The sequence below is a fragment of the Frieseomelitta varia genome, unplaced genomic scaffold (genome assembly GCF_011392965.1).
Source record: "Frieseomelitta varia isolate USP_RPSP 00005682 unplaced genomic scaffold, Fvar_1.2 scaffold_201, whole genome shotgun sequence".
NCBI lineage: Eukaryota > Metazoa > Arthropoda > Insecta > Hymenoptera > Apidae > Frieseomelitta > Frieseomelitta varia.
The window spans coordinates 235004-258635 of record NW_025109762.1 but is presented as its reverse complement, the minus strand read 5'-3'; the positions used below and the strand labels follow the sequence as shown (position 1 = coordinate 258635).

The following is a 23632-nucleotide window of genomic DNA, read 5'->3' as shown; positions in this document are numbered from 1 at the left end:
TTTTTTTTATTTCCTTCACCTTCCACCCACCGCATTTTATTTCTGCCGCTCACGTTCGACTGTCACCGTTTCATTCAACTTTCATTCACGGACAAACGGCCCCCTCGCCGATTGTATTGGCGGGGCATTGAATGCTCTCTGCCGTTTCTATTCAACATCTATTCCATCAACCGGCGTGGAATTACTTCGAACGATTTCACCGGCCGCTGAATAAAACAAATAATGCCCGGGCATGTACCGGGCGAAAGTAGACAACGTGAGACAAAAGGGGAGAAATTGTTTTTCGGAGAATCGAGCGAGGGCGGTGGAGGAGGGGGGAGGAAGAGGGCCCTTTGTCGAACTGATTTGCTAACTGTCATCCCTTTGCTAACTGCCATCCACAGAGAACGGAACGCGCGATATGTTTGTGTCAATCTTTCGAGAATCTTGCGCTTTTCGATGTCCTGAAACGTGTTGTCTCGCGACGTTGCTTCTTCCTCGTTACGGATGACTGCGACAACTGATAACTTACTTTCTAATTTACTACCTTCACTTCGTGCAACAATAACGTGAGCGGCAGTTCCACTTTTTCGGTTTAAAATCGAATTTCTCTGTTTTCCAGTAAATACAACTCACAAGTATTTGGAATATTCGTGGAATCTCATCAGACTTTCGTCAGGAAACAATGGGGAAAGAAGAAATTTGCTACTTTGACTAATTACAATAAACATAATTCGAATATTCATAATTCTACATCTCTTAGAATCTCATCGAAGTTTCGTAAGATCAGGAAACAGTGGAGAAAAACAAATTTATTACTTTAACCTTCCCCACCCCCGTTGCCAAACACCGCGAGTCAAGAATTTCGCGAGAATAGCGGCTCGTTAATTTATGAAAATACAACGTGTGGAGAACATCAAGCAACGATAAACCAGACTGGATAAACATCCGCGCGAAAATCCCACTATTTATTCTCGCCGATACTTTTTAATCAAGCAAACAACCCTCGATAACTCTCCGAGAAAGTGAGAGAGAGAGCTGCCATTAACATAAATTACATCTCGCAATGAATAAACGAATTTTATATCGCAGGATATTAATTCCCTCTCTGTGATCCCGATAATAGATTTTCGTTGTGAATATTCCTGTTTAATTTACAGTGTTAATATTGTTGCATGATGAGACTGTTAAATAAACTTTGCAATCCACCGGCCAGGCAAAATATACACGTCACTGGTGTGTGTGTGTGTGTGTGTCCCTCAGGACTGGCTACCGGTCGGTATCCGTAGCTGGACGCCCGTGTACATCGAATGGTCGAGGTCCTCGAAGGCAGGCCTCAATTTCCGCGCGGCTTACGAGTTTATCAAGGACAGTTACTGCGGTTATCACACAACGACCAAGCCGGAGGGCGAGGTGAACGGCGGTGACCTGGCCAGCAGCGGTTTGAAGCTCAATCAGTATTACCAACAGAAGTGCACGTGGATCTTGGACTCATTGACGGATCGACAGCTGACCATCGAAGTGAAATCTACCCAGAGCCGTAAGAGATCTCTCATGTCGTTCTTATACGAAACGTTCACATTCTGAAACATTCACTCTCGAGTCGTTAGTTAATTGGTTTAGTTAAAAGGAAATTGGTTGAACTAAATCTTTCGTAGGCTTTAGTCCTTGGAAATTTTTGAATATCAGCAACTTGGAGGTCCACTCTGTTGCCGATGAACTTCAAGATTTCACATTGATTTTGATTTTCTCATCCCGTCTCGAATATTAAGATTGATTCGACCTTGTTCAAACAAATACCCAATTGTTACTCGGTTGATAGAGGAACTTCTATATTTGTGAAATGGACAGTTAATTAAAGAGCGAACTGGTCGATTTTGGTTCTCGCAAATTTATAACTTGATACAACTTTAAGATTCAACACGTTGGATCCATTCCAAAATTCCGTATTGTCGAAACTTGATTTTGAGATGGTAAGATCCCTTCAAACAAATGCCCAATTGTCACTTAATTAAAAAGAAAAAGCTTGTATATTCTTGAAATGGACAGTTTATAAGAACGAACTGGTTTTCGATTTTGGTTCTCGCGAATTTTAACTTGCTTCAAATACGTTGGATCCATTCCACAATTCCGTGTTATCAAAATTTAATTTCGAAATTGCATTAAGATCCCTTCGACCGTGTCAAATAAATCTGACAATATCCCAATTCTCTCTCCCCGCTATCCCCAAAAAACTCAGACAGTGTCAATTTTAACCCCTTGCGCTGGCAACTGTTCGCGGACCATAACGAGTGACCAATACCGTATACAATAACTCGTCGCTTTCTTTTTCTTTTAAACTCGTTGGTATGACATCTTGATAGAAATTACTAAGAAGTAATATACTTATCATTTGTTTTGCCTACATTTAAACATACTTAAACTAATTATAATTATAATAAATGTAATAATAATTATATAATAATATAATTAAAATTATTATTATAATTATAACTACAATTATTTAAAATAATTATAATTATAACTATAATTATTTTTGAAATAATTATAATTATAATAAATATAATAATTATTATATTACATAATAATATAATTAAAATTATTATTATAATTATAATTACAATTATTTAAAATAATTATAATTTTAATAAATATAATAATAATTATATTACATAATAATATAATTAAAATTATTATTATTATTATTATTATTTTGAGTATATTTAAGTTTCTTCCTTTTACTAAATCGCTTTCTTTTTCTTTTGACACTCGTCGGTGTGACATCACTGGATAGAAATTATTAAGAAGTAATATACTAATCATTTGTTTTGTCTGAGTTACGTTTAAACATACTTAAAATAATTACAATTATAATAAATATAATAATAATTATAATTATATATTAATACAATTAAAATTATTATTGTATTTATAATTATAATAAACAACTACATTGAATATACTGAATTTAAATACACTTAAAACTGAGAAAATGTTGCAATTTTGGGACACAAAAAGACTCTCGACGTGCGTGGCACATCACTCCAGCGCAAGGGGTTAAAAGCATCAGGAAGCAAACTGAAGAACCAGCGAAACTTGTGTCTCTCGAATTCTCAATCCTCTCTGAAACTGAAGGGTTCGTCGTAGACGATTCACCTACGACGAATCAAAGGCAGTTACCTACCGAGGCGACGCTTTGTCCCGTCATCCTGGTCATCCAGCGACAATTTTTCGTTCAATTCGTGCCTTAGCTGTTCCGCTTGGCGTTTCGATCCGCGCCATTCAGTCTGTCACGGGTGCGAATCGGAGGGCGGAAAAAGGCCAGCGAACGAACGAAAGCAAACGGGGTAAACAAAAGAGGAGAAAGATCGGTGGAACGGGGGTTCTTCCGCAAAGGGGGGAGGGGGCGGGGGGAGGAAGAGGGTGAAAAGGTTGGCTGAAGAACGAATGGCGGACAGAACTGGAGATTAAAGAGACTATTGGACGCGGCAGGACAACGAGAGACACAGAGTGAGAGAACCGGTCTTTAAAGCGTTTCGTTTCCCTTTCTCCCTCGATTTCCTCTTTCTGCCGGTGCTTCTTGGTCTTTTCTGGCGCCCCAACGACCAACCGTTGCAAAGGAACGAAGCAGCGACTCAGTTGCAGCGAGTCAGCCTCAGAAATGACTCTCGCGCACGAGGGATTCTTCGAGAGTCAGTCTCTCTCTCTGTCCCTCGGTGTCCATCGAGCTCGATAATGTTTCCTTTTATTCCAGCCAGATTCCTCGACACCACCGAACTTCCAACGTTTCGCAAACGATGTATTTACTGAGTAAGAGCGACTCGGTCCTCTGCAACATAAATGTACATAAGTGCGTTTAAACGCTGTATAGAAGGTGGTTTTTTTTTTTTTTTTTTTTTTTTTTTTGATAACTTTAAAAGCGTATTTCATTTCATCTTTGTGATTACTGAGTGGCCAATATTTTCTTCTCCTTTCTTGGAACGTTCGTGTGTAAGTCGATTTTTTTTTTTCTTATAGGAGTTTGATTTGAAATGTATAAATGCAGACGTACTGTCAGTCATTGTTTAGAATTTGAAAATATATAAGATACTTATATTATATACAGGAAAATATATAATAAATATATATGTAAAATATATATATAAATATTTATATATAAAAAATATATATAAATAAAATAAAAATATAATATATCATTGAAAATGTATAAGATAAATATATAAGATACTAAGAGACTTTTTAGCGAGTTCCTGTGACAAGTTAAATTTTCATACAATTACGAAACTTCGTGTTTCAATTAAACGAATCTTCTTTGATTTTGATCAATGGCTTTGTACTACTTGCTCGGGAAAAATTGAAATTCAACCAAGAAAATCAAAGAGAATATTAAATCTAAAAATTGGAGGGGAAATAACCAATTCGCAGCGAACTACTGACTAACAAACCGGCACGGCAAAATGGGAGCAGCCGAAACGAAAGAAACGGGACCCAAATTAGATATTGATTAGAACGGAAAAACGATGACGTTGGAAACGCAATATTCTGCCTGTCTTTCATCAAAATTTTGATCGGAATTTGCCAAGGCTGCATGCACCGCGAAAAATACAACAGCACCGAGCTGTGCATTAGGTTTCCTCGTCCAGGGAAACTCGGAAACTCACGTTGATCCATCGACTGAAAAAAAATATATATATGTGCGTGCGTGTGTGTGTGTGTGTGTGTGTGTGTGTGTGTGTGTGTGTGTGTGTGTGTGTGTGTGTATATACGACAAATCCCTGGGTGCAAACTGTAAAACGAGAAAAAGAGGGATGGGGCGATTCGCGATTTGCATGCGTCAAGAGTTGAAATTTTTTTCAAGCCATTGATATTCAAACATTTCGTGGAAATCATTGAAAGGGGTCGTGAACTACGCGTATGACCAAAAAAACGAGAAACTGTTTCCCTGTTCCTCTTCCCGGGATAGATTTATCATTCGTAAAGCAACAACAAACAGAAAACACGTACGCGGGCCAAAAAATAAAAAGAAGGAATAAAATAAAATAAAACCAAAAAATAGCGAAAGTCTACCGGGTATTTCCGTGTATGCGTGTATGTGTGTGTGTCTGTGTATTATTTTCCACGCTTCTTCGATATACTCGTTCAGTTTTTGTTTTCAATGCAGCAAAATACAAAACAGTTTTGCAAATGAAACAAAAATTTGTCGAACCATGAATGACGCCGAAGAAAGTGAAAGGAAGTAAAAAAAAAAAAAAAAAAAAGAAAAAGAAAAAGAAGAAACGGAATGTAATACGTAGAGAAACGCGCGAAAATTATAGTCTCGAATACGTTAGCGGAGCAATCGCCTCCAATTATACGCTGGGCCTCGATGATTGCCGGGACATCGATAGTCGATCCGATCCTTTTCACCGGCGCGTCAAATGCTGTATCCGCGGCAATTAATTGTGAAACGACCTCCCTTAATTGGTTGTCCGGGGATGCGTTTCGTTTCTCGCGTCTGGTGACACGGCCGCACGTGAAAAACGAACGTTCTCGATGACGATTCGACAAATATATCCCCTTGTCATCCCCCGGTGTTTGAAAACACATTCGACGGCCGAGAATCAATTTTCAATTACCAGAATTTGAACTGCGGCCGGAGCGTGACAACTAGAATTAGCCGAGGATTAATGTACAAAAATTGCGTCAAAAAAAGAAATTAGAAGAACAAGGAATAGGAAAAGATTTATAATACTGTTGGATTCCGTGTAATGGATTCAACGCGCTTGCAATTTAGAAGAGTTTATTCCCTTACAGTCGTGGTCGTGTATGAAATAGAATGAAAGAGAATGTTATACAATGTTTAATGCTCTTGAATGTAATGTAGAATGATTTAGAATGTTTGATGCTTTTAATGATATAGAATGTCTCTATGATGATTTAGAATGTTTTATGCTCTTAATGATATAGAATATCTCTATAATTATTTAGAATGTTTTATGCTATCGAATGTTTCTAAAACATGTCCTTATATATATATTTGGTTATCGTCAAGTGGAAGGGGAAGGAGCATAGATGACCAACTATTGGGTCCTTGCCCTTATAACTAACTATTCACAGTCCACTTTTATGTGAACAGTTGCTAGCTCATTGTCAGTATTTGCATAAATTCAATTAAATAGATATTGTCCGAGTTGGTCATCCAACAATACGATAGTGAACACGAGCTTTTATTCCATATACTTCACCACTCGAATTTCTGCAAAAATGTAACATTGTAAATTCGCAAAGTTACTCTAGAAAATTATAAATTGGTCATTTTAACTGTTTTGACAGTTCCAGTGTTGAAAATATCTTCTGGTCATCCAACAATACGATAGTGAACACGAGCTTTTATTCCATATACTTTACCACTCGAATTTCTGCAAAAATGTAACATTGTAAATTCGCAAAGTTACTCTAAAAAATTATAAATTGGTCATTTTGACCGCTTTGGTAGTTCCAGTGTTGAAAATATCTTTTGCATAGATAAACACGAAATAAAATTTCGACAGAGTATAAAACAGAATAATCTCCGTGACGTTTTTTCACGGAAACGTTTTGACAAAGAAATCCCAAATTTCAGAAGCACAATGGCGCGCAAAAATTGCAACGAAAAATAAGTTTGCACCCTCCCAAAAAAAAAAACCATCCACTCGATTCTTTCCAGAAAACAAAACAGCCCATCTGTGTAATCACTCCATGACTCTTCTGTTCTTTCGATTTTCTCAATTTTTTTTTTTTTTTTGATTTTCTCAACTTCTCGTTTCTCCTTTTCTTGTCTGTCTTTCTTTCCCTTTAGGTCCGTGCACCGCCTGGAACTTAACGATACACGAGTACAGCAAGAACGGCGATCCAGCTGGACCCAGACTGTACACATTCTGCTCGAGGAACACGCACAAAAATTTCACCCTCCCGTGGAAAACCAACACTGTGGTGGTTAGGTGAGTTCTAGCGTAAAGTGCGTGTTTTTTTAATTTTGTTAGGGAATTTTCTGCAAAGAAACTATTACACCTTTTGCAGTCAAATTGACAAGATTTATTCGTACGTATTTCAACGACGTTTTGAAATTTTTTGGGACGAAAAAAGTTAAAATTAGTGGCACTGCATACTCTGAAACAAGGTCGTCTCACGGTGTCCATGATTCCGGTCATTCTGCTTGTCAGAAGTAAAAAAAAACGTGAATGTTCCTCAATTAGTTTCGCTATAACAGGTACCAAAAGAAAAGAAAAAAATCGGTAATTGAAAAAAGTGGCGATACTTTGAAATTCGATTGTCGATTTTTGCATGCTTTTGTTAAACTCCGGAAGCCTAAAGAAATATAAAAAATAAAATTTTTTGGTTGCTTCTGGTAAGGGCTATAGTCACACATGTACTTAAAATGCGTACTTAAAATTTTGAGTCAATTGGTCGAGTAGATTTTGAGATATCATGGACACCGTTTCAAACATAGTTTCCAGAAAAATGCCTTTAAAGTTTAGCATTGCGGTAACAATGACGTCCCTCAAACAATCATAACTTCGTTAATTTTAAGAGTTCACACGTAAAGTTATAGAGGTTTATTTTTGAAACTGTGCTCTTAGAAGAATATGCAAGAAAACAAATCGATTTTGTTCAAAAGTTACACTAGAATACCCCCCATAAGTTATCCTTGCTCCGATCAGCCGGAAATTCGCGACATTTTCTTCTGAATTATATTGGACGAAGATTGGTTTTCATACTTAAAAATCGATTGCGCGGAAAGATTTGTCCAACGCACACACCGCTGTGCGGAATCGGGCTTCGAAGCCGGATAAGTCTCGCGGAGATTACGTGTGTCACGGTTTCTCTATTGACGTTTCCTCAACGTACGAAAATCCGCGAAAAGGAATTCCTCGTACGATGCTCCGCTTATAAGTCTGACGAGAGATATCGTTTTGTTTTCGCTTCTCGCGAATCAGAATACATACAGCGTTCCGGCTCGCTTCTGATGGAGAGTCGAGAATGGCGATGCGTTGCAGGGAAATACGTTACTTCGAAAACGCAAAGAAACTCGGAAAGATCGTTCCCTTTGTTCGTCTTCTGCGTGGTCGTTTTACTTGCCCGTTGAAGAGGCTAACATTGATCATTGCAAATATATCTCTCATTTTTCAAAGTGTTCTGCAACCGTTTCGTCCTTATACTTTGATTCTTTCGAAGCACAACAATCGTGGGCAACGTCAATTTTTTCGAAAAAAGAGAATAAAAATTGAGTGAATTTAAAGAGAGGATTTTAAATTGAAACGCGTGCTCCTTATGTTTCCGTCCGAATGTCGAATAAATATGAACTGTCCAATTATGTTGCAAATACAAGCATTTATCCTGTTCTTAAGGGAGTATTCTGGTAATCCGGCTTTAAAAAAATCAATTCTTTTTTTACATTTTCTCAAAGTATATGCTTTCGAAAATGTCTATGCAAAAGGATTTGTTTGAATTTGCAAAATTAGCAAAGTTATAGATGTTTAAAGGAAACGGTGTACTGCTCGCATATTTTTGTACAACGGCTAACAAAAACTTCAAATGTGTTTGTTCTCCAAAAATATTCTATTTTGTAATATTATTATTTATTTTTATATTATTACTATTTTATAATATTCTATTTTTTGCGTTTTTTCTCAAATCCATATTTTTTTAAACTGGCTGACGGGATATCTCACGTTTTAGTTGACCGATTGACTTGAAATTTGGTGGAGATCCTCACCGGACGTACCTTTATCGCATGAACCACGGATTTCAAAATCTGATGTTTCTTTCTATTTTCTTTTACCACACAAACGGCGAAAAAGGCACAATGAAAATCGATATTTTAACTTCAAAATGATGCCATTTCTTTAATCTTCGAAATTTCGCTGTTTCCGTGGTTCATGCGATAGCCATATCTATACCAATTTAAGAATGCATTCTGATTTTTTAATTTCAAATAACCTGGACCGGGATCACAGTCAGCCATTCGAACATGCTTTATTTAAGGCTATATAATTTCTACAACTTTCATTAATTTCGTTAAAAAAAAAATTATAAATACTCTTTAAGTATGAATAAATCTGCGCGCGAAAATGTATCATGGTTTCCTTAGAAAAAGAATCCCAAAGAAGTCGATTTTTTCAAGCCGGATTACCAGGGAATACCCCTTTAATAATATAAAACGTGGCGGGTTCGCAAAACGTGGCCTCGTAAGTTAACAACGAGTCGAATAATTGCCAGATTCTGTAGCATTGTCGTTGTACCTGTTCGCAGATTACAGGCTCTGGGAAGGACAGCGCCGGAATACACGATGAAATGGCGGAGCCAGTCGGTAATCGCAAATACGCACAAGAGCGGGCCATCGCCGGCACCGAATCACGTGCTCAGCTCCTCAGCCGGAAACGGGCCACGGGAAATGCGAATCCTAATTCTGTTCGCGATGCTCCTCGCTTACGCGGTCGGTTGTTGAATGGACCAACTCGACAGACCGTGTTCGTACACGTTCCTGTTCACAATGAGAAACAAAATATTGCGAACGAGCCTAAGATTTCTACTAGCGTACAATTTACGTGTACATATACATACGCCCGCGCGCACACACACAACACACACGTTAAATATATACGAACGATGCTCGCGTTTCCTCGAAAAAAAGAAAAAAAAGAAAAAAGAAATTCTTCTCAGCTATTGTTTCCTGAAAGAAGAAAAATAAACACAGAGTTTAACTCTTTGGAGACGATCTCTGTCGAGATGCTGTTTCAATAAGATTAAATTTCATAGTTATTGTACGAGTGAAAATTAACATCTGACCGGTTTGAAGCCTGCAAAAGTTATCGTTATAACTTTCGAACTTGCGAGAAGTTAAAAAATCTAAATCGTCAAAATCAGATCCTTGAGTGATCCCTGAAGAATTAAGAAACTAAGCAAAGTGTTTAAAGAGCGGAAATGACGATCCCGTAAATTAATGGTCATAATGGTTTCACGTTAGTTCCTTGAGATTTGAAAGTTTAAAACTCAACCATCCAGTTCTCGAAGCGTATTTCCGATGAAATATTGATATCAGTTTGCCACGAAATTACTGCGAGAGCCGTGCGTATTTACATTGGACGGATATTGTTTGAAAATAATTACCGACCAAATGAAACGCGTTTCCTCGAGTCACTTTGGTTGGTAACGTTCAACAATTGATTCGTGAAAGTTTATTGCGAATGGGGAACTCATCGACACAGAACAAACGGCAGAGTAACAGAACGCGTAATTAATTTCGATTAATTTCGCGCGAGACAAGAGCATCGAACACTAATCGAAGGACACGGGAATTCCAAAACGACGTAGCCCAAATTCTCCAAGGTATTTTTTCATCGCCGATGTTTTAGCGTAATGTACTGATGCTAACGCAGTCGCACACTTGAAATTTCATTGGACAAAATTGACGCACAGCCGGACGGAGACGATAATTGGCAAAGAACGAGAATCGAATTTTGGAATTCAACGCTCTAGTCGAATTATATAAAATAAATTAAACAGAGAGAAAAAGAGATATATTATATATATATATAAATATATATACTACAAATCACTCGGTGTATACCACTCGTTTTAACTGTAAGAGTCTAATAGAGCATGTACATATTATACATACATATACATACGTATACATAAATCTATATACAGGGTGAGACGTTCACAAAGAAACGTACGAGATCGTATCTCTCGAGTCTCTTCTTCAAGTTGTTTTAGAATCACCAGGACTCGTCTCGAGATTTCGAAATTTCTTTTTATATATATATATATGGAGGTTTAGAGTCGCATCGACTATACGTGGTCTTTAGCGACGTGCTGGAATTTTCTCTTTATATCCGGTCTAGTAGTTGGGTCTCCTCCAGGTAGTTGATAACGTTTTTTGGTCGTTTCTGGCAGATTAGAGCGGTGTTTTAGTTTAATCCGTATTTACTTCTTATGTCTTCGGTATTTTCTGCATTTCATGTAGCAGGTGTTTGGGTAGATTTCGAAATTTTAAAGCCACCAGAGGACTCTTTTAAAGATTCGAGATCCTTCAAAAAGCTTCTGCGGAATTAAGAGGAGGAAAACGTTTCTTCCCGAGCGTCACATCCTGCCAACGCGTATAAATATAAATATCTAGCGAGTATAAACGTAACGAGAAGAGACAAACCGGGGGGAGGGGAGGGGGGGTTGAAATACGCGATGCACGGATTTGAAGTTAGCGAGAAACCACGTGACATCAAACTCACACGTAAAAATGCCAAAGTAAACGTGTAAGAGGAGGAAGGTTCTATACATAATTCTAGGTTCTTGTACATACGTGGATAGAGTTAGGATTAGAATTTGTACAGAGTATCGCGAAATTATTACGCCTAAGAACGCCACGACGTTATTGTAAATTACGATTTATCGTGAGATATGGCGCGAGCCCAAAGCAAACGGAGACAGATTGTATTTTAACGAACGAGCTTCGAGTGCCCGCGGCACTGTTTCGAGTAACTGTTAACGGGTTCTTCCGGAAGTTCGTCGAAATTTTCTGCCATTCTTCGATCAATAAAGAAAAAGAGACGAGTTGGTCAGCGAAAGCTATGATAACAAGCGAGAAAAATTTTCCGAACGAACGTTTCGCAACTGAAGTTGTTTCGACCTGCTTCCGGAAACGCGACTGATTGTTAGATTAAACCGGAAATAAGGACTAGAACGTGAATGTTTGATATATTTATCGATGAAATGGGAGAAGATATGAAACGAGACAGGGCTGATTGAATTTGAAGAAAAGAAACCATCTAACGTTGCGGAAAAATGTTTCCATCTATTCTCATAAGTTCTCACAGCGTCGCCCACGTTGCTGTCGTTGTTTGTACAGAAACGGTGCTCTTTATTTCGCGTGCCACATACTAAATAACAATCTGTTTATGACTGTGTGGCGCAGCAAATTCTGTTATTTATTTCGCGTATGTCCTTTTATACTCAACCGATAGCGCAGACTGCATTGTTTCACGGCGAAACGGATACCAGAGAGATTTTAATGCCTGTTGAAACATCTAAATAAAATCGCGACAAACAAGTCCCGTGTTTTATGAGATTCGTCGAATCATTACGAACCTTCGACGTTATCAATTAAACTTAATATATATCTATATATATATATGTATTCATTCGGTAACATTTCGAGCTTTCGTTCATTGCGTTCGAATAAATATGTATAGTTAAACGATCCCTCGTCGAGATTTTCGCGAACGAATAACGGAGAAACGCGTTCACTGTTCACGCGTGAAATAATTTGGAAATTTTTGAGACTTCGTTCGCATTAGCGCGTAGAAAGACTGAAATTTTATCAGAGTTGCGATTAAATATGCACATTATTGGAAGGCTGGTAATGATCGATGCGATTAATTAATACAGAGGGTAAGCAGTCTAACGTTGATGTTAAGATTTGTATAATAAACGAACAAGCTATCGTCGGATAGAAGAAGAAATACTCGAAATAGTCTCTTTTCTGCAACCTCGTCGAAACAGAGATGAAAGTCAAAGTGTAATTAATCGACGTTTTACTAAAATAAAAAAGAAAAAAAAAAAAAGAAAAAGAAAAAGAGAAAAGTAGAGGAGTGACGTATTATTATATGGGGGAAAAAAGAAAGAGACGCACGTCGTTTTAATAAGTGTAATTAACGTCGGCCAGGAAGCAGTGGCATGTGATTTAAAGTGACTTGTGTTCGAAATCGGTGAATCGTTTCTCGTCTCGAGAATTCCGTTTGTTCGGTTCGCGGTGAATTCGCGAGGTGAAGTCGTTAAACGAAAAAAAAATCAAGAGAAACGAATGAAATTACGAGTGATCCGTTCATTTCTACGATTACTCGATCATCGTCGTCACAACGATTGTAATGCGATCTGTTCCTTCAAATGAGTGTTACCGGTTTTGCACAAGGCACAAGTCTAAACCTACGAGGAAAAAGATACATGTTACATATATGTACTAGTCGCGTATATTTAAGTCACAATAAATAGTCAATTGTTTCATATAAAGTACGAATAAAATAAAAACAGAAACCACGCGTGCTTGTGATTTTTTTCTTTTTTTCTCACCTGAATGTTTGCCCCGGGCTAGTGAATCTTTGGACTCGATTCGTCTGTGCAATGTTAGAAATATCAGTAATTGAAACTGACGAGCGAAATTAAATTTTCATCTGACGTAATACAAATTTTTCTCGACGTCGGAAAACTTACATTCGATCGATAGTATAAAATTCATCGGTGACCTGCGAAGAGTCGCACAATTCCAAAATTAGCAAAATTGGATTATCCTTTTAACGAATGACGAGTCAGAGTGTCGAATTAGCTAACAAACTCATCCAACTCCTCTCTCCTCCAAATCTCGTTCAACCACACGCCAAAGATTGATTAAATCTTTAGGGTCGATTTGATAAAAAAAGGACGATTTATTCACATACAAGTTTTAATACAATCTACATACATATTTATACATCCTACGGTCGAAAGATGAGAAACATGTGCATCTACATGGATAACACGGTCTGCGGTTTACTTTAGTCTCTTCGATGCAAGGTGAATAGTCTTAAATAACAATTCGCTAATATCCCAATAAGATTGGCACAAACAGAAACGATATTTTTCGAGTTGTTGCTTCGCAAATTGTACTCTCAACACGTACGATTTTACACAGAGTGTGGCAAACATCCAATAAAATTGATCCGTATATACAGTACATCTAATCTCGCTATTTAAAAAAAAAAAAGGAAAATGATCAACGTACGATATATTAGTATACATACACGTATAAACGTTTATATAAACAGGGACGTTGGATATCGTCCGAGAGTTGAAAGTTGGACCTGCTAGCGGAAGAAATAAACATTTCAACGAAACGATAAACTCGACATTGCACACGATCCTCCGTGAGTGCATAGTATAACAATTTCTATAGATTTCAACATACTTTAGATACAACAATTATCTTAATTTATACATCTATCCGTTCGAAACTAAACAACGATATATTTATTGACATTGATTCCCTACAAATATTAAAAGAGCAATCCGCATGAAAATCTTATCGTCGCACGATGATCGTCCGAAACAATTGCCACGATCGAGTATCCATAATTTCTGCACGCTCTGCCCTATCGTGTGCTCACCAAAATCGTGAAAAATAGACAAGCATCGGAGTTTCCCAAACGATCATCCTGCCCCCTGCTTTCTATTGCTTCATGAATTCATTCAAGGTAACGAGGTAACATCTATCTAGGTTTAGAAATTTGTCACACGGCCTCCCTCGCGAATGATACGATATCTTGAATATAACTCTCACAGTATGCGCGTCTCAAAAAGAAACGAGTCGTTTCGTCAAAATATTTCTCTGCGCGCGTAACACTTACAAATCTGTGCGTTTCGAATAACAATGCAAGAGTCAGGGAACTCAGGATATGGTCCTCCTTGAAATTATCACCGCGCACGACTCTTGTAAATACAACAAGCAAGTTGGAAAGGGGTGTCCCTCTATCTTACAAACTTAAACATCTATAAACACAACCGAGAAACTTATCTGTTAATCTATAAAATCAATCAGACGGTTATTTTACATATACATCCATTTTATGGATTGCGAAACATCAACGTTCTCTGAGACTCGTTTTAAACAAGCCGTTGAAATACTAAAATCTTTGTCGATAAGAATTTTTAGATATGCTCACTTTACAGCAATACACTTCGATACGTCCCTTTGGCTACTTATGCGTGTAACGATATAAAATGATCATGACACTATTCTGTTTGATGACCAAGTTCTTCACGATCGCTTTTAAGTAACACGGTCCCCGTGGAAACTGCATGAAATGAAATTGACTTGACAGTTGAAAGACAGTTTAACATTAAGACGTAAAGTGTTCCAATTTGTTTCACCGATGTGTAACTCATCGCGTATTAAATATTTTCTTTTCTTTTTTTTTTTCGCTTGTTCGAAAGCAACGAAATTAAACGTTATTCTTAATATACTCGAGTTTCATTATTACGCTACGTAGATGACTTTCTTCAAAATTAGGAACAAAACCGTACAAATGCTACGTGTTACTCTCTCAGTACTTGCCTGTGTCTTTAAATGCTTCTTAAGAACACATAAACTTACGCATTAAATATCATTCAGTAGTAAGATTATCAAATTGAGATTCCTGCGTGATTGGAAACGAGATTTCTCCGAAGTACGCTTATCTTATTGTTAGATTTACGTTGGCACGTTGTGTATAAACGCGGATGCAGAATTCAAAAGGCCTAGCCGCTGTTTCTGCTTTCGTTGCTCCGTCATCTGATTAAAAAAAGTGGAAAATATAAATTTAATAACAACATAAAATACAGTGAAAAACATAACTGTAACCAATGATAATTGTCAATGACTTAAACTGATATAACTTCGTAGGGAAAAATCTCATTTTAAAACGTGAAGCTCCTATTCTAACGGTCACTTTGAGGATGCTTTTTCCTCGAAAATTGTAAAAATTCAAACGTGTATGAAAACATTAAAGAAAACTAGATCTATCATTATTTTGAGGATTGAAGTCATCGTCATTGTCACTGGTATAGTCATGTTCTTCAATGTAATATCCAAATATTTAGATTGCATTAACATCCAAATTAAATTAATATTTAAATAAAAGTATAATATTCAAATAATACCCAATATTATTTTATATCTTTATTTAAATTAATATTTAAATAAAGATACAATATTCAAATAATACCCCATATCATTTTATATCTTTTAATTTAAATTAATATTTAAATAAAGATATAATATTCAAATAATAACCCAACAGTAGTCGACACAAAAATTCGATATTATTGTCGAAAATATCCCGAATAAAAATAACTCACTTGATCCCGAAGCTCGGTAAGTTGCTGAGACAAACACTTCACTAACTGTTGCGTGGACTCTAACTGAGATTGCAAACTTCTTAATTCTACTTGTTCCCCCTCTCCCTCATCTGCTGCCAACGATTTGGCCCTCAATCTCGGGAACCAATCAAGATTTCGGTCCTGTAAAAAGTACACAGAGCTTAAAAGTTTAAGCACGATTCAATTTTTTGAAGCTCTATGGACTATTACCTTCACCATCGCATACACGTAAGATTCTGGCCCCGTGAATTCCGTTGGGTCTTTCACTTTCACCAGGACAATGAAGTACAAGTAATGCCACATGTTATGCTCGTGCTTCACGTGTTCCTCGAACGAAACGGTTTTGTTATCGAAGGATGATCTGTTCAGCCCTGTGAACAAAATATTATAAATAACATGCAACATGAAGTAAAGTAAGGATGTACAAATAAATTAAATAAACGCAATGTAGAAATTTACCGCAAATGAAGCAAGTGTTCTTCAAAATCAATTCCTTTTGCTGTTTTTCTGATCTGAGGTCGGCAAACGTATCGATGATGACACCGAAGATAAGATTCAGAACGATAATTATCACGATGAAGAAGAACAGTAAATCATAAACAACTCTGGCAACGAACAGAGGTTCCTGCAACGCAATTAACATCGACGTTAACAATGGCGTTTCTTTTTTTTTTTTTTTCTTTTTCGCTGCTTTTTTTGTACTTACAGTGCTAGATGGTGCCCGTAGAATATCACCAATACCGCCACCGTTTCTTAAACCTTGATTCAAGGTCGTAACAATGCACATAACCAGAGAATCGCATGCTCGTTCCTTCAGTTCTCCGCCAACGTTAATTACCTCCGCCTCGCTGTCTTTTTCATTCACTGTACAATAAAAACATTATTGCGATTACATTCTTACAGAAATCCTTATTTCATTCTTATTTTATACCAAACGAGAAATACCATCGCGAATATATCGCGAATACAACGTTTAATTATTTTCTCCTTCGCTGTGTAATAAAAATATCATTGCAATTACGGGCAATTACATTCTTACAAAAATATTCTTATTTTATACTAAAAAAGACATACCTTCACGAATATATCGGGATACAGTTTCCGTTGCTTCGCATTTTTCATTATCAGCAACGTTACAAGTACCTGTTCCCCCGTCCGTGTATGATGCTATAATTAATGTACGTGAAAAAAATCGATATTCTTCTCCTATTAAAAGCACAATTATAAAATATAATATTAGAATACGTACACATGATCTCCTCGTCAACTGTCACGAGAAAGTCGTCTTTGAAAAACATGAAACCGATAATAGAGAACATGTACACTAGAATCAACGCCAGTACAGCGGTAAGTATGATGGATCTTCCGTTCCTCGTGACAGATCTTATTACATTGAGCAACGTTTCTTCCCGATACACTACGTCGAACAGCTGGAAAAATAGAGAATTTAATATCTCATTCTACTCTAAGCAGAAAATCTGCTTTAATAGATCGATACGTACTAAAACCGAGTAGAAAAATGGATGCATACAAATGCCGAGAACGCAAAATATAAGATACGACATATGATACAAAATTTCAACGTTCGTCACTATTTGCTCTAAGCTCTTTGTCAAAGTGCCCTGATTACCTATAATACTTATGAGATGTACAACTTTTAATACAACCTGGAAAAATACATCGATCATACAGAATCACGTTTCAGATTACGAGGATAGACTTTGTTTTTTTTTTTTTTTTTTTTAATGTGCCATTCGTTTCAATTTACCGTAAGAAAGCCAAGTAACCATAACGTTGGCTCTGGTCCTATGGAAAAGATCAATCGTAATATCGTTGAAGCCACGAGCGTTCGTATGCCAGATTCTCGGGGTAAGGTAATGACAATAATAGCTGACGAAAGCATCACCGTCCAGATAAGAGCAGACAAGTGCGAACTTAACTCTAGAGTAACCAAGATAAGAGTTATTTCAATAATTTTTACTCTGAAAGATGAAAGACTGTCTCAGTTAAAGAAGATATGTGTACGCTTACTAGGCACAGAATCTACAAACGGATAGAAGAAAGCTACGATGAGGTTTATGAGTACTGCGCAATTGAATAAGATATTACTCCAAAGTGACATGTAGCTGCTCATCCAAAATAGTACTGGTTGTCCTGAAAAGTTTGCAAAAGTACGCCGAGATAAATTATTACGAACGGAAATCACTGTAACTGAGTCGGAATAATTTTGAAGTGTCGCACCTCTGAGTTTCTTCTGCCATTTCATTTCGTTAAACATGTCTTCAGTCCTTTCGAAGAAATCGGAAACTTTCGAGCCTTGATCGTCACGTTCTGTGGTGTTTAATACTTTGATCTTTGTGTCCAGGGTGATCAGCTCGCAAATTTCAGGAATTGGAAATACAATTTGTTCCAGCGTTCTGTCGTGTCTAACAATCTAAAACAAATCATGGGTTTTAAACAGTAAACAATTATGTACATATAAGTACAAACGTTGTACCTCAATTTGAGCTGTGTGAGTCGCGTAATATTGCAACGCCTTGTTAATTTTTGGATCCGCGTTATTCTGCTCGGATGGTTTCAACATCGATGCTAATTCTTTGTTGTGTTGTGCCAATTGGTGGCACAAAATATAAATGTTATGCCCGACCTAAAAGAACAATTACTTATATTGCAATAATAAAAATACTTGTAAAATTGATAAAATCAAAGTTGAAATTAAAATTGAAATTATAATATTTACATTATGTTTTTCATTACCTCTTTGGGTGACACTCCTTCTTCACCATCTGTGGACGAGTCATCCACGTCACCGTCATCGTCCAATGATTCTTGATGGAATGCACGACACGCAACATCGACTAACTGCTTCGGATTCATATTGTACATAATTCTCTCCGCATTTTCGCTATCACCTCTACTTTCCATTATAGCAAGCAACAGTTTGCTAGCGTTATTTTTTAACTCCAAAACTAGGTCCATTCTAGTCTTTCCCAGTGGATTGATATCGTTCAAAATCAAGGCTGTGATTATGTCCAATCCGTTAGACTCGTGCGTCGCGATACAATTCTGATTATCGTGGCATGGTCCCTGACAATACTCCGTCAACGTTTCCAAAGTCTGATTGATTAACGCAACGTTCTGTTCGTTTATATACAATCCTAGCAATCCTAGTCCACCAGTTGTCGAACCACAAATGCAGTCCAAAAACATGAGGGTCTCAGATACCAGATTAAAGTTCGTCTTGTTATTCTGATTACGTAGGAAATTCTACAAAAGTAAAAAGATATTTTCAAATATAACTCTTGCAAATATCCGCCACGATTAGAAATGAAATCTATGGAGAGATTTAAATCTGTTTTATCTGCCAAGTATATTTTATACTCGATCCATGTATTTTTGCAATAATTTTAATCTCTTACAAATACGCACAAATATCCACAGTCTAATTGTGATATTAGAAGAAAACATTAAACTGTCAATACTCCAATAGTTAAAAATCAAAGAATCACCTGCAAGTCGCGATTGTGATTTTCGCACAACAACTGCAGAAAACGTAAAATCGGTTGCATCACCAGAACTTTCCCGCTCAATTGTCCCTCGTCCCTTTCATTACCAGTTCCACCAGTGCGATGCCTCTCCAATTTCTCTGCTATCATATCTTCCAACGCGCTTCCCAGAGCTGCGTTGTTCGTTGCATCTTCGCCAGAAGCAAGATTACGTACGTTCGCGTACGCCTGCACGGTGGAAGACGCGGCTTGATTTAATTCCTCTCGTAATTCATCTGTTATCACTATTCCGTTAGGTTTTCCTGTGTGAAAAAAAAGAGGTCAACGTAAGCATAATATAAATGAAAATAATTGGAATCCCCCTCTATCATACCTGATGCACGCTTCTTTGATATCTTCTCTATTTCTTTACTCTGCTCCTTGTCTTCGTGAGCTTTCGCTGCTATGTCGGACGTGTTCACCGTGACCGTGGATTTTATTTCTTGCTGAGCGTCTTTCATTTTGTCGTAAAACACCTGCGCGACAGATTGGAATTTTTACTCTAAGCCAGTTTAATTTGTGTAATATCGAAGTACGTAGTTTCAATAGTGTATTTTGAATTAAATACAGTTTAAACAGTGTATAATCTCGAAAAAAAATTCGAATCTCAATCGTTTCAATTAAAGAATTGTCAATCGTCCAAGTATAAATATACCTTGAAAAATGATTGACTCAAGTCACCACCCATCAATTTATTGAACACACTTTTCTGTATAATCGGATTTCCTCCTTCCAACAACGCGATACCAAGTTCTATTGCTTCCACGAATATACTCGGCGAGTGAACGCTTTTGATCACCAACTCCACCACCAAATCTGAGGCACCCTCACGATCCAGATGACTTTGAATCTCGTGCAACGTTCGTCCTGCCCGGCTCAACAATTTAGCTATGCAAAAACAAAATTGCTTATATAAAATTAACCGTTTCTATTTTTGCTGTGTTAGCAAAAATATCGTTTTTCAAAAATTTTGTTTATACCCCCTGGTCCATGGGTAACTGGAGCAGTGTGCGACACACCAATTTCCACGTTTTCTGGTTTCTGTATAAAAGACTTTCCGAAGTAACGAACCAGGAGATTGTTTCTCAGTACATCTCCCTGGGAAAAAGGAAAGGAGAAACACATTGGTGTCGATGAAATAAATTTGTATCGCTCGAGATGTACCAATACATCGTGCATAATAATAATAGAAAAAAAAAAAAAGTTGAATACATTTTAAAGGGAGTACCGGTGCAATGTTCGTCATATATCATGAAAATATCAATAATTGTACATATATATATATATATATATATGTATATATTGATTTCGTACTAAAAATAATTAAATCGATGTGTATGTACATTAGTTTGTGCTTCAGAGTAAGAATAGATACTTGTACAGCTCTCTGTACATTGATAAATTTTCAAAAGTGAAAATTTTACATGTAGTTTTGCAATGCGTGTGTTTGAAAATAGAAAGTGTAAGAAGATACGTCGTCGTAATGTCCTTGGAAAATGCACAATAGCAAACATTCGTGTGATTTCGATCGGAAATTTCTCAGGACAGGTGTCACACACATAAAATTCAAAATGTCGTACATTCAGTGGACGTTCCAGTGTACCAAACACGGGGAGATAGCGAAATAGAATTAAATGCTTGACATACAGTATATGTAGACGTACTATATGTATATACATGTATTAATTTGTTAATTTCTAGCGTTCTTATTAATTAATTCACTTGACTCTATATTCTATGTTCAAGATACAATCTGATTTTCTACGTTCTACGTCGTTGCTCTCATGCCATCGAATACATGTGTTGCTTGCGGTAAAAATAGTAAAAAAATCTATAGACGTATTGGTACACTCTATCCGTGGTAAAAAATACTATGTACATATACTGTACTTTCTTATCGTTTCTATTTCTAAACTCTATGCCCATACTGGAATGTATTTGGAAAGATATTTCACACTACGTAGTAAAAAAGGATCGTACTCTGAAGCCTCTCAGGAATTTTGATTCACGATAAGTTGAAATCGTTCAACTTATACGAAATAAACATTTGTTTATCAATCCAATTACTTATGTTCAAGTAAATCGACATAGTCGCGATATCTCGTATCGTAAATCATAATTGTTCCTCGTACACGAGATCACATACCTACGCTATATACGCTATATACGTTTCAGTCATCGAGAGAAAGAAAGAAATTAATGCTGGAATAAGAAGATGGAGTAGAAAAATGAATCAAAGTGTATATACGTAATAAAGTTAGTCAAGCACATGCATACAAGGTTACCTACACAACGTACATTGTATTTTGTACTTGAGCAAATTGAATTGAAGTATATATCGTACGTAGCTTGTATTAGCAAGCAGCTACTAAAGAAAACTATAGAAATAGTTGTGATTTCAATGTTAAAGTACATCGGTAGATCAGAAATCTCTTGTTCATCAGCGGGATGCCCTATGCGTGTATATAATGATTAATAAGAAAGACCGAAAGAAAAAAAAAAGTGAAAGAAAAAATAGAAGAAAGACTACTCAATATCAAGACTTGTATAAATATATATGTATATATATATATAATAAATAACGATAGAGTGATGGTGAGATAAACTCTCGTTAAAATCAAATTCATATTGCCAATTTATATACGTTGTGCCCACAAATTACCGTTCTTATCTACTTTAATTTTTACCCGCTCTTGCTGAGTCATATGACGCGTCTCAGACTCATCGACAGAGTCTGTTCCAACTTGTGACTCGGCCTTCTGCTCTGTTTCTTCTTCTTCCAAAGCACCCTCGCTCTTCGTTTGCAGCATGAAAACATCTTTACCTACATATCTATTCTACGAAACCTACTCACCCGAACACTTGTTTAATTTTTAAATCATTGCAGCTTATTCGCGAAGCTTATTGCGCTGTATCTCGTTCGCATGGATTTCTGTTTCTTTTTTTTTTTTTTTTTTTTTTTTTCTTTAATGTCAACTAAAAAAAAACTGTCAGTCGTGTATATGCTGATCATCTAAGAAATGTGCCGTGAAACATATGGGCATTTAGCTTTTCGGCAAACATGTAACGAACGAGTGGACATTGAGACACAAAATTTTCGCAAATTTAGGTTTCAACCAGAACTCGGTGAACGGTAACATGTTCAATCGGTCGAGGTGCGGTGCTAATTAACGGTAGCAAATCCCAATTGAAAACGGCATGCTCCGAAAATGATGTTCTCGAAATCTGTCCCCTTCTCTAACGAGCGGTCAATGTTGGAGCTCAACGTTGTTTATTATTTCGATGAAAGAAGCAGTTTGCAAAATGAATCGCCTTCGCCGATAGCTGTGCTTTTCGCGTACAAGTTTTACTGCTGTGTATATTCGCGTGGCCAAAAGATCATCTACCAAAATTTGCGCATGCAATTGAACTCGTTGCGTTTGTAAGCTCCAAATAAATAAAGAAACGATTCGCCGAGAGCTTGTTTACATATATCTAATGACATCGATCGCTATTACATTCCAAAATGTCGATCGTTGGAATACCAAGCTAGCTAGCGTACGCAGAAAGCATGCCTGAAGGATTTGTCACCGCTAATTAATGTCAACAACGTTTTGCTTTTGCTTTTTTTTTTTTTGTCAGAAACAACTGAATGCCCTTTTCCATAATATCTGTGACTCTTTTCCCGTATAGTAGATATGATTCTTGTAACTGCATGCAGAGTAGATGATATCGTAAAACTCACCTTCTCCCCGTATTCAGGGTCGATGGCCATCATCTCTCTGAGAGTTCTCAACACCTTCACGCACAACTTCTCTTCCTTCTCCTCGAGTAACTTTTCGGTATGTTTGATTAATCTGAATGAAAGATGAAGAATCATCAAAAATTGAAATATATCGAGATATGTATACATATATTCACCGCAGAAAGTGATTTACCTTTTGATAAAGCCGCCATTTTCGCATCGTTTACGAGCGTCAGTCGCTGCTGGGAAGAGTAATTCTGGTCGATAGAGTATGTCCACTAACAAAGATAATTCTGACTGAACTAGTGGTTTCAATTGTTCTTCCAACAACGATACTATGTCTTGTAAACCTTCTATGATACTTCGATCCAAACGCATTAGCTAAATAAAAATACATCGTTTCCGTGGTAATTACACAGTAGACAGAGTTATTTCTTTTCTATAATGCAATTAATCCCTGCCTCTCTATTTTATGTAC

General features: G+C 36.9%; 2 protein-coding genes across 7 annotated transcripts in view; one reads left to right on the top strand and one right to left on the bottom strand.

Moving 5' to 3' along the window:
• The window catches only part of LOC122526869, a 47815-nt gene extending 38211 nt beyond the window's left edge, over positions 1-9604 (top strand). The window contains exons 9-11 of the mRNA XM_043650482.1: positions 1243-1519; positions 6797-6938; positions 9250-9604. Of these exons, the coding sequence (XP_043506417.1) occupies positions 1243-1519; positions 6797-6938; positions 9250-9445 (615 nt within the window). The 3' untranslated portion in view covers positions 9446-9604. The remainder of the gene's footprint in view (positions 1-1242; positions 1520-6796; positions 6939-9249) is intronic.
• Positions 9605-13398: 3794 nt separating this feature from the next.
• LOC122526888 (inositol 1,4,5-trisphosphate receptor) overlaps positions 13399-23632 on the bottom strand; it is a 55732-nt gene continuing 45498 nt past the window's right edge. For 4 of the 6 annotated variants that reach the window (XM_043650516.1, XM_043650518.1, XM_043650517.1 and 1 more), the window contains 20 exons: positions 23348-23535; positions 23155-23266; positions 22118-22225; positions 20411-20528; positions 20086-20318; positions 19765-19906; positions 19395-19693; positions 18643-19152; positions 18383-18532; positions 18127-18319; positions 17917-18039; positions 17654-17826; positions 17388-17552; positions 17135-17315; positions 16960-17052; positions 16592-16749; positions 16345-16510; positions 16096-16256; positions 15865-16026; positions 13399-15298 (listed from right to left, as the gene is read on the bottom strand). In XM_043650516.1, the coding sequence (XP_043506451.1) occupies positions 15218-15298; positions 15865-16026; positions 16096-16256; positions 16345-16510; positions 16592-16749; positions 16960-17052; positions 17135-17315; positions 17388-17552; positions 17654-17826; positions 17917-18039; positions 18127-18319; positions 18383-18532; positions 18643-19152; positions 19395-19693; positions 19765-19906; positions 20086-20318; positions 20411-20528; positions 22118-22225; positions 23155-23266; positions 23348-23535 (3516 nt within the window). In that variant the 3' untranslated portion in view covers positions 13399-15217. The remainder of the gene's footprint in view (positions 15299-15864; positions 16027-16095; positions 16257-16344; positions 16511-16591; positions 16750-16959; positions 17053-17134; positions 17316-17387; positions 17553-17653; positions 17827-17916; positions 18040-18126; positions 18320-18382; positions 18533-18642; positions 19153-19394; positions 19694-19764; positions 19907-20085; positions 20319-20410; positions 20529-22117; positions 22226-23154; positions 23267-23347; positions 23536-23632) is intronic. The other 2 variants (XM_043650519.1, XM_043650520.1) reach the window with 1 other exon arrangement.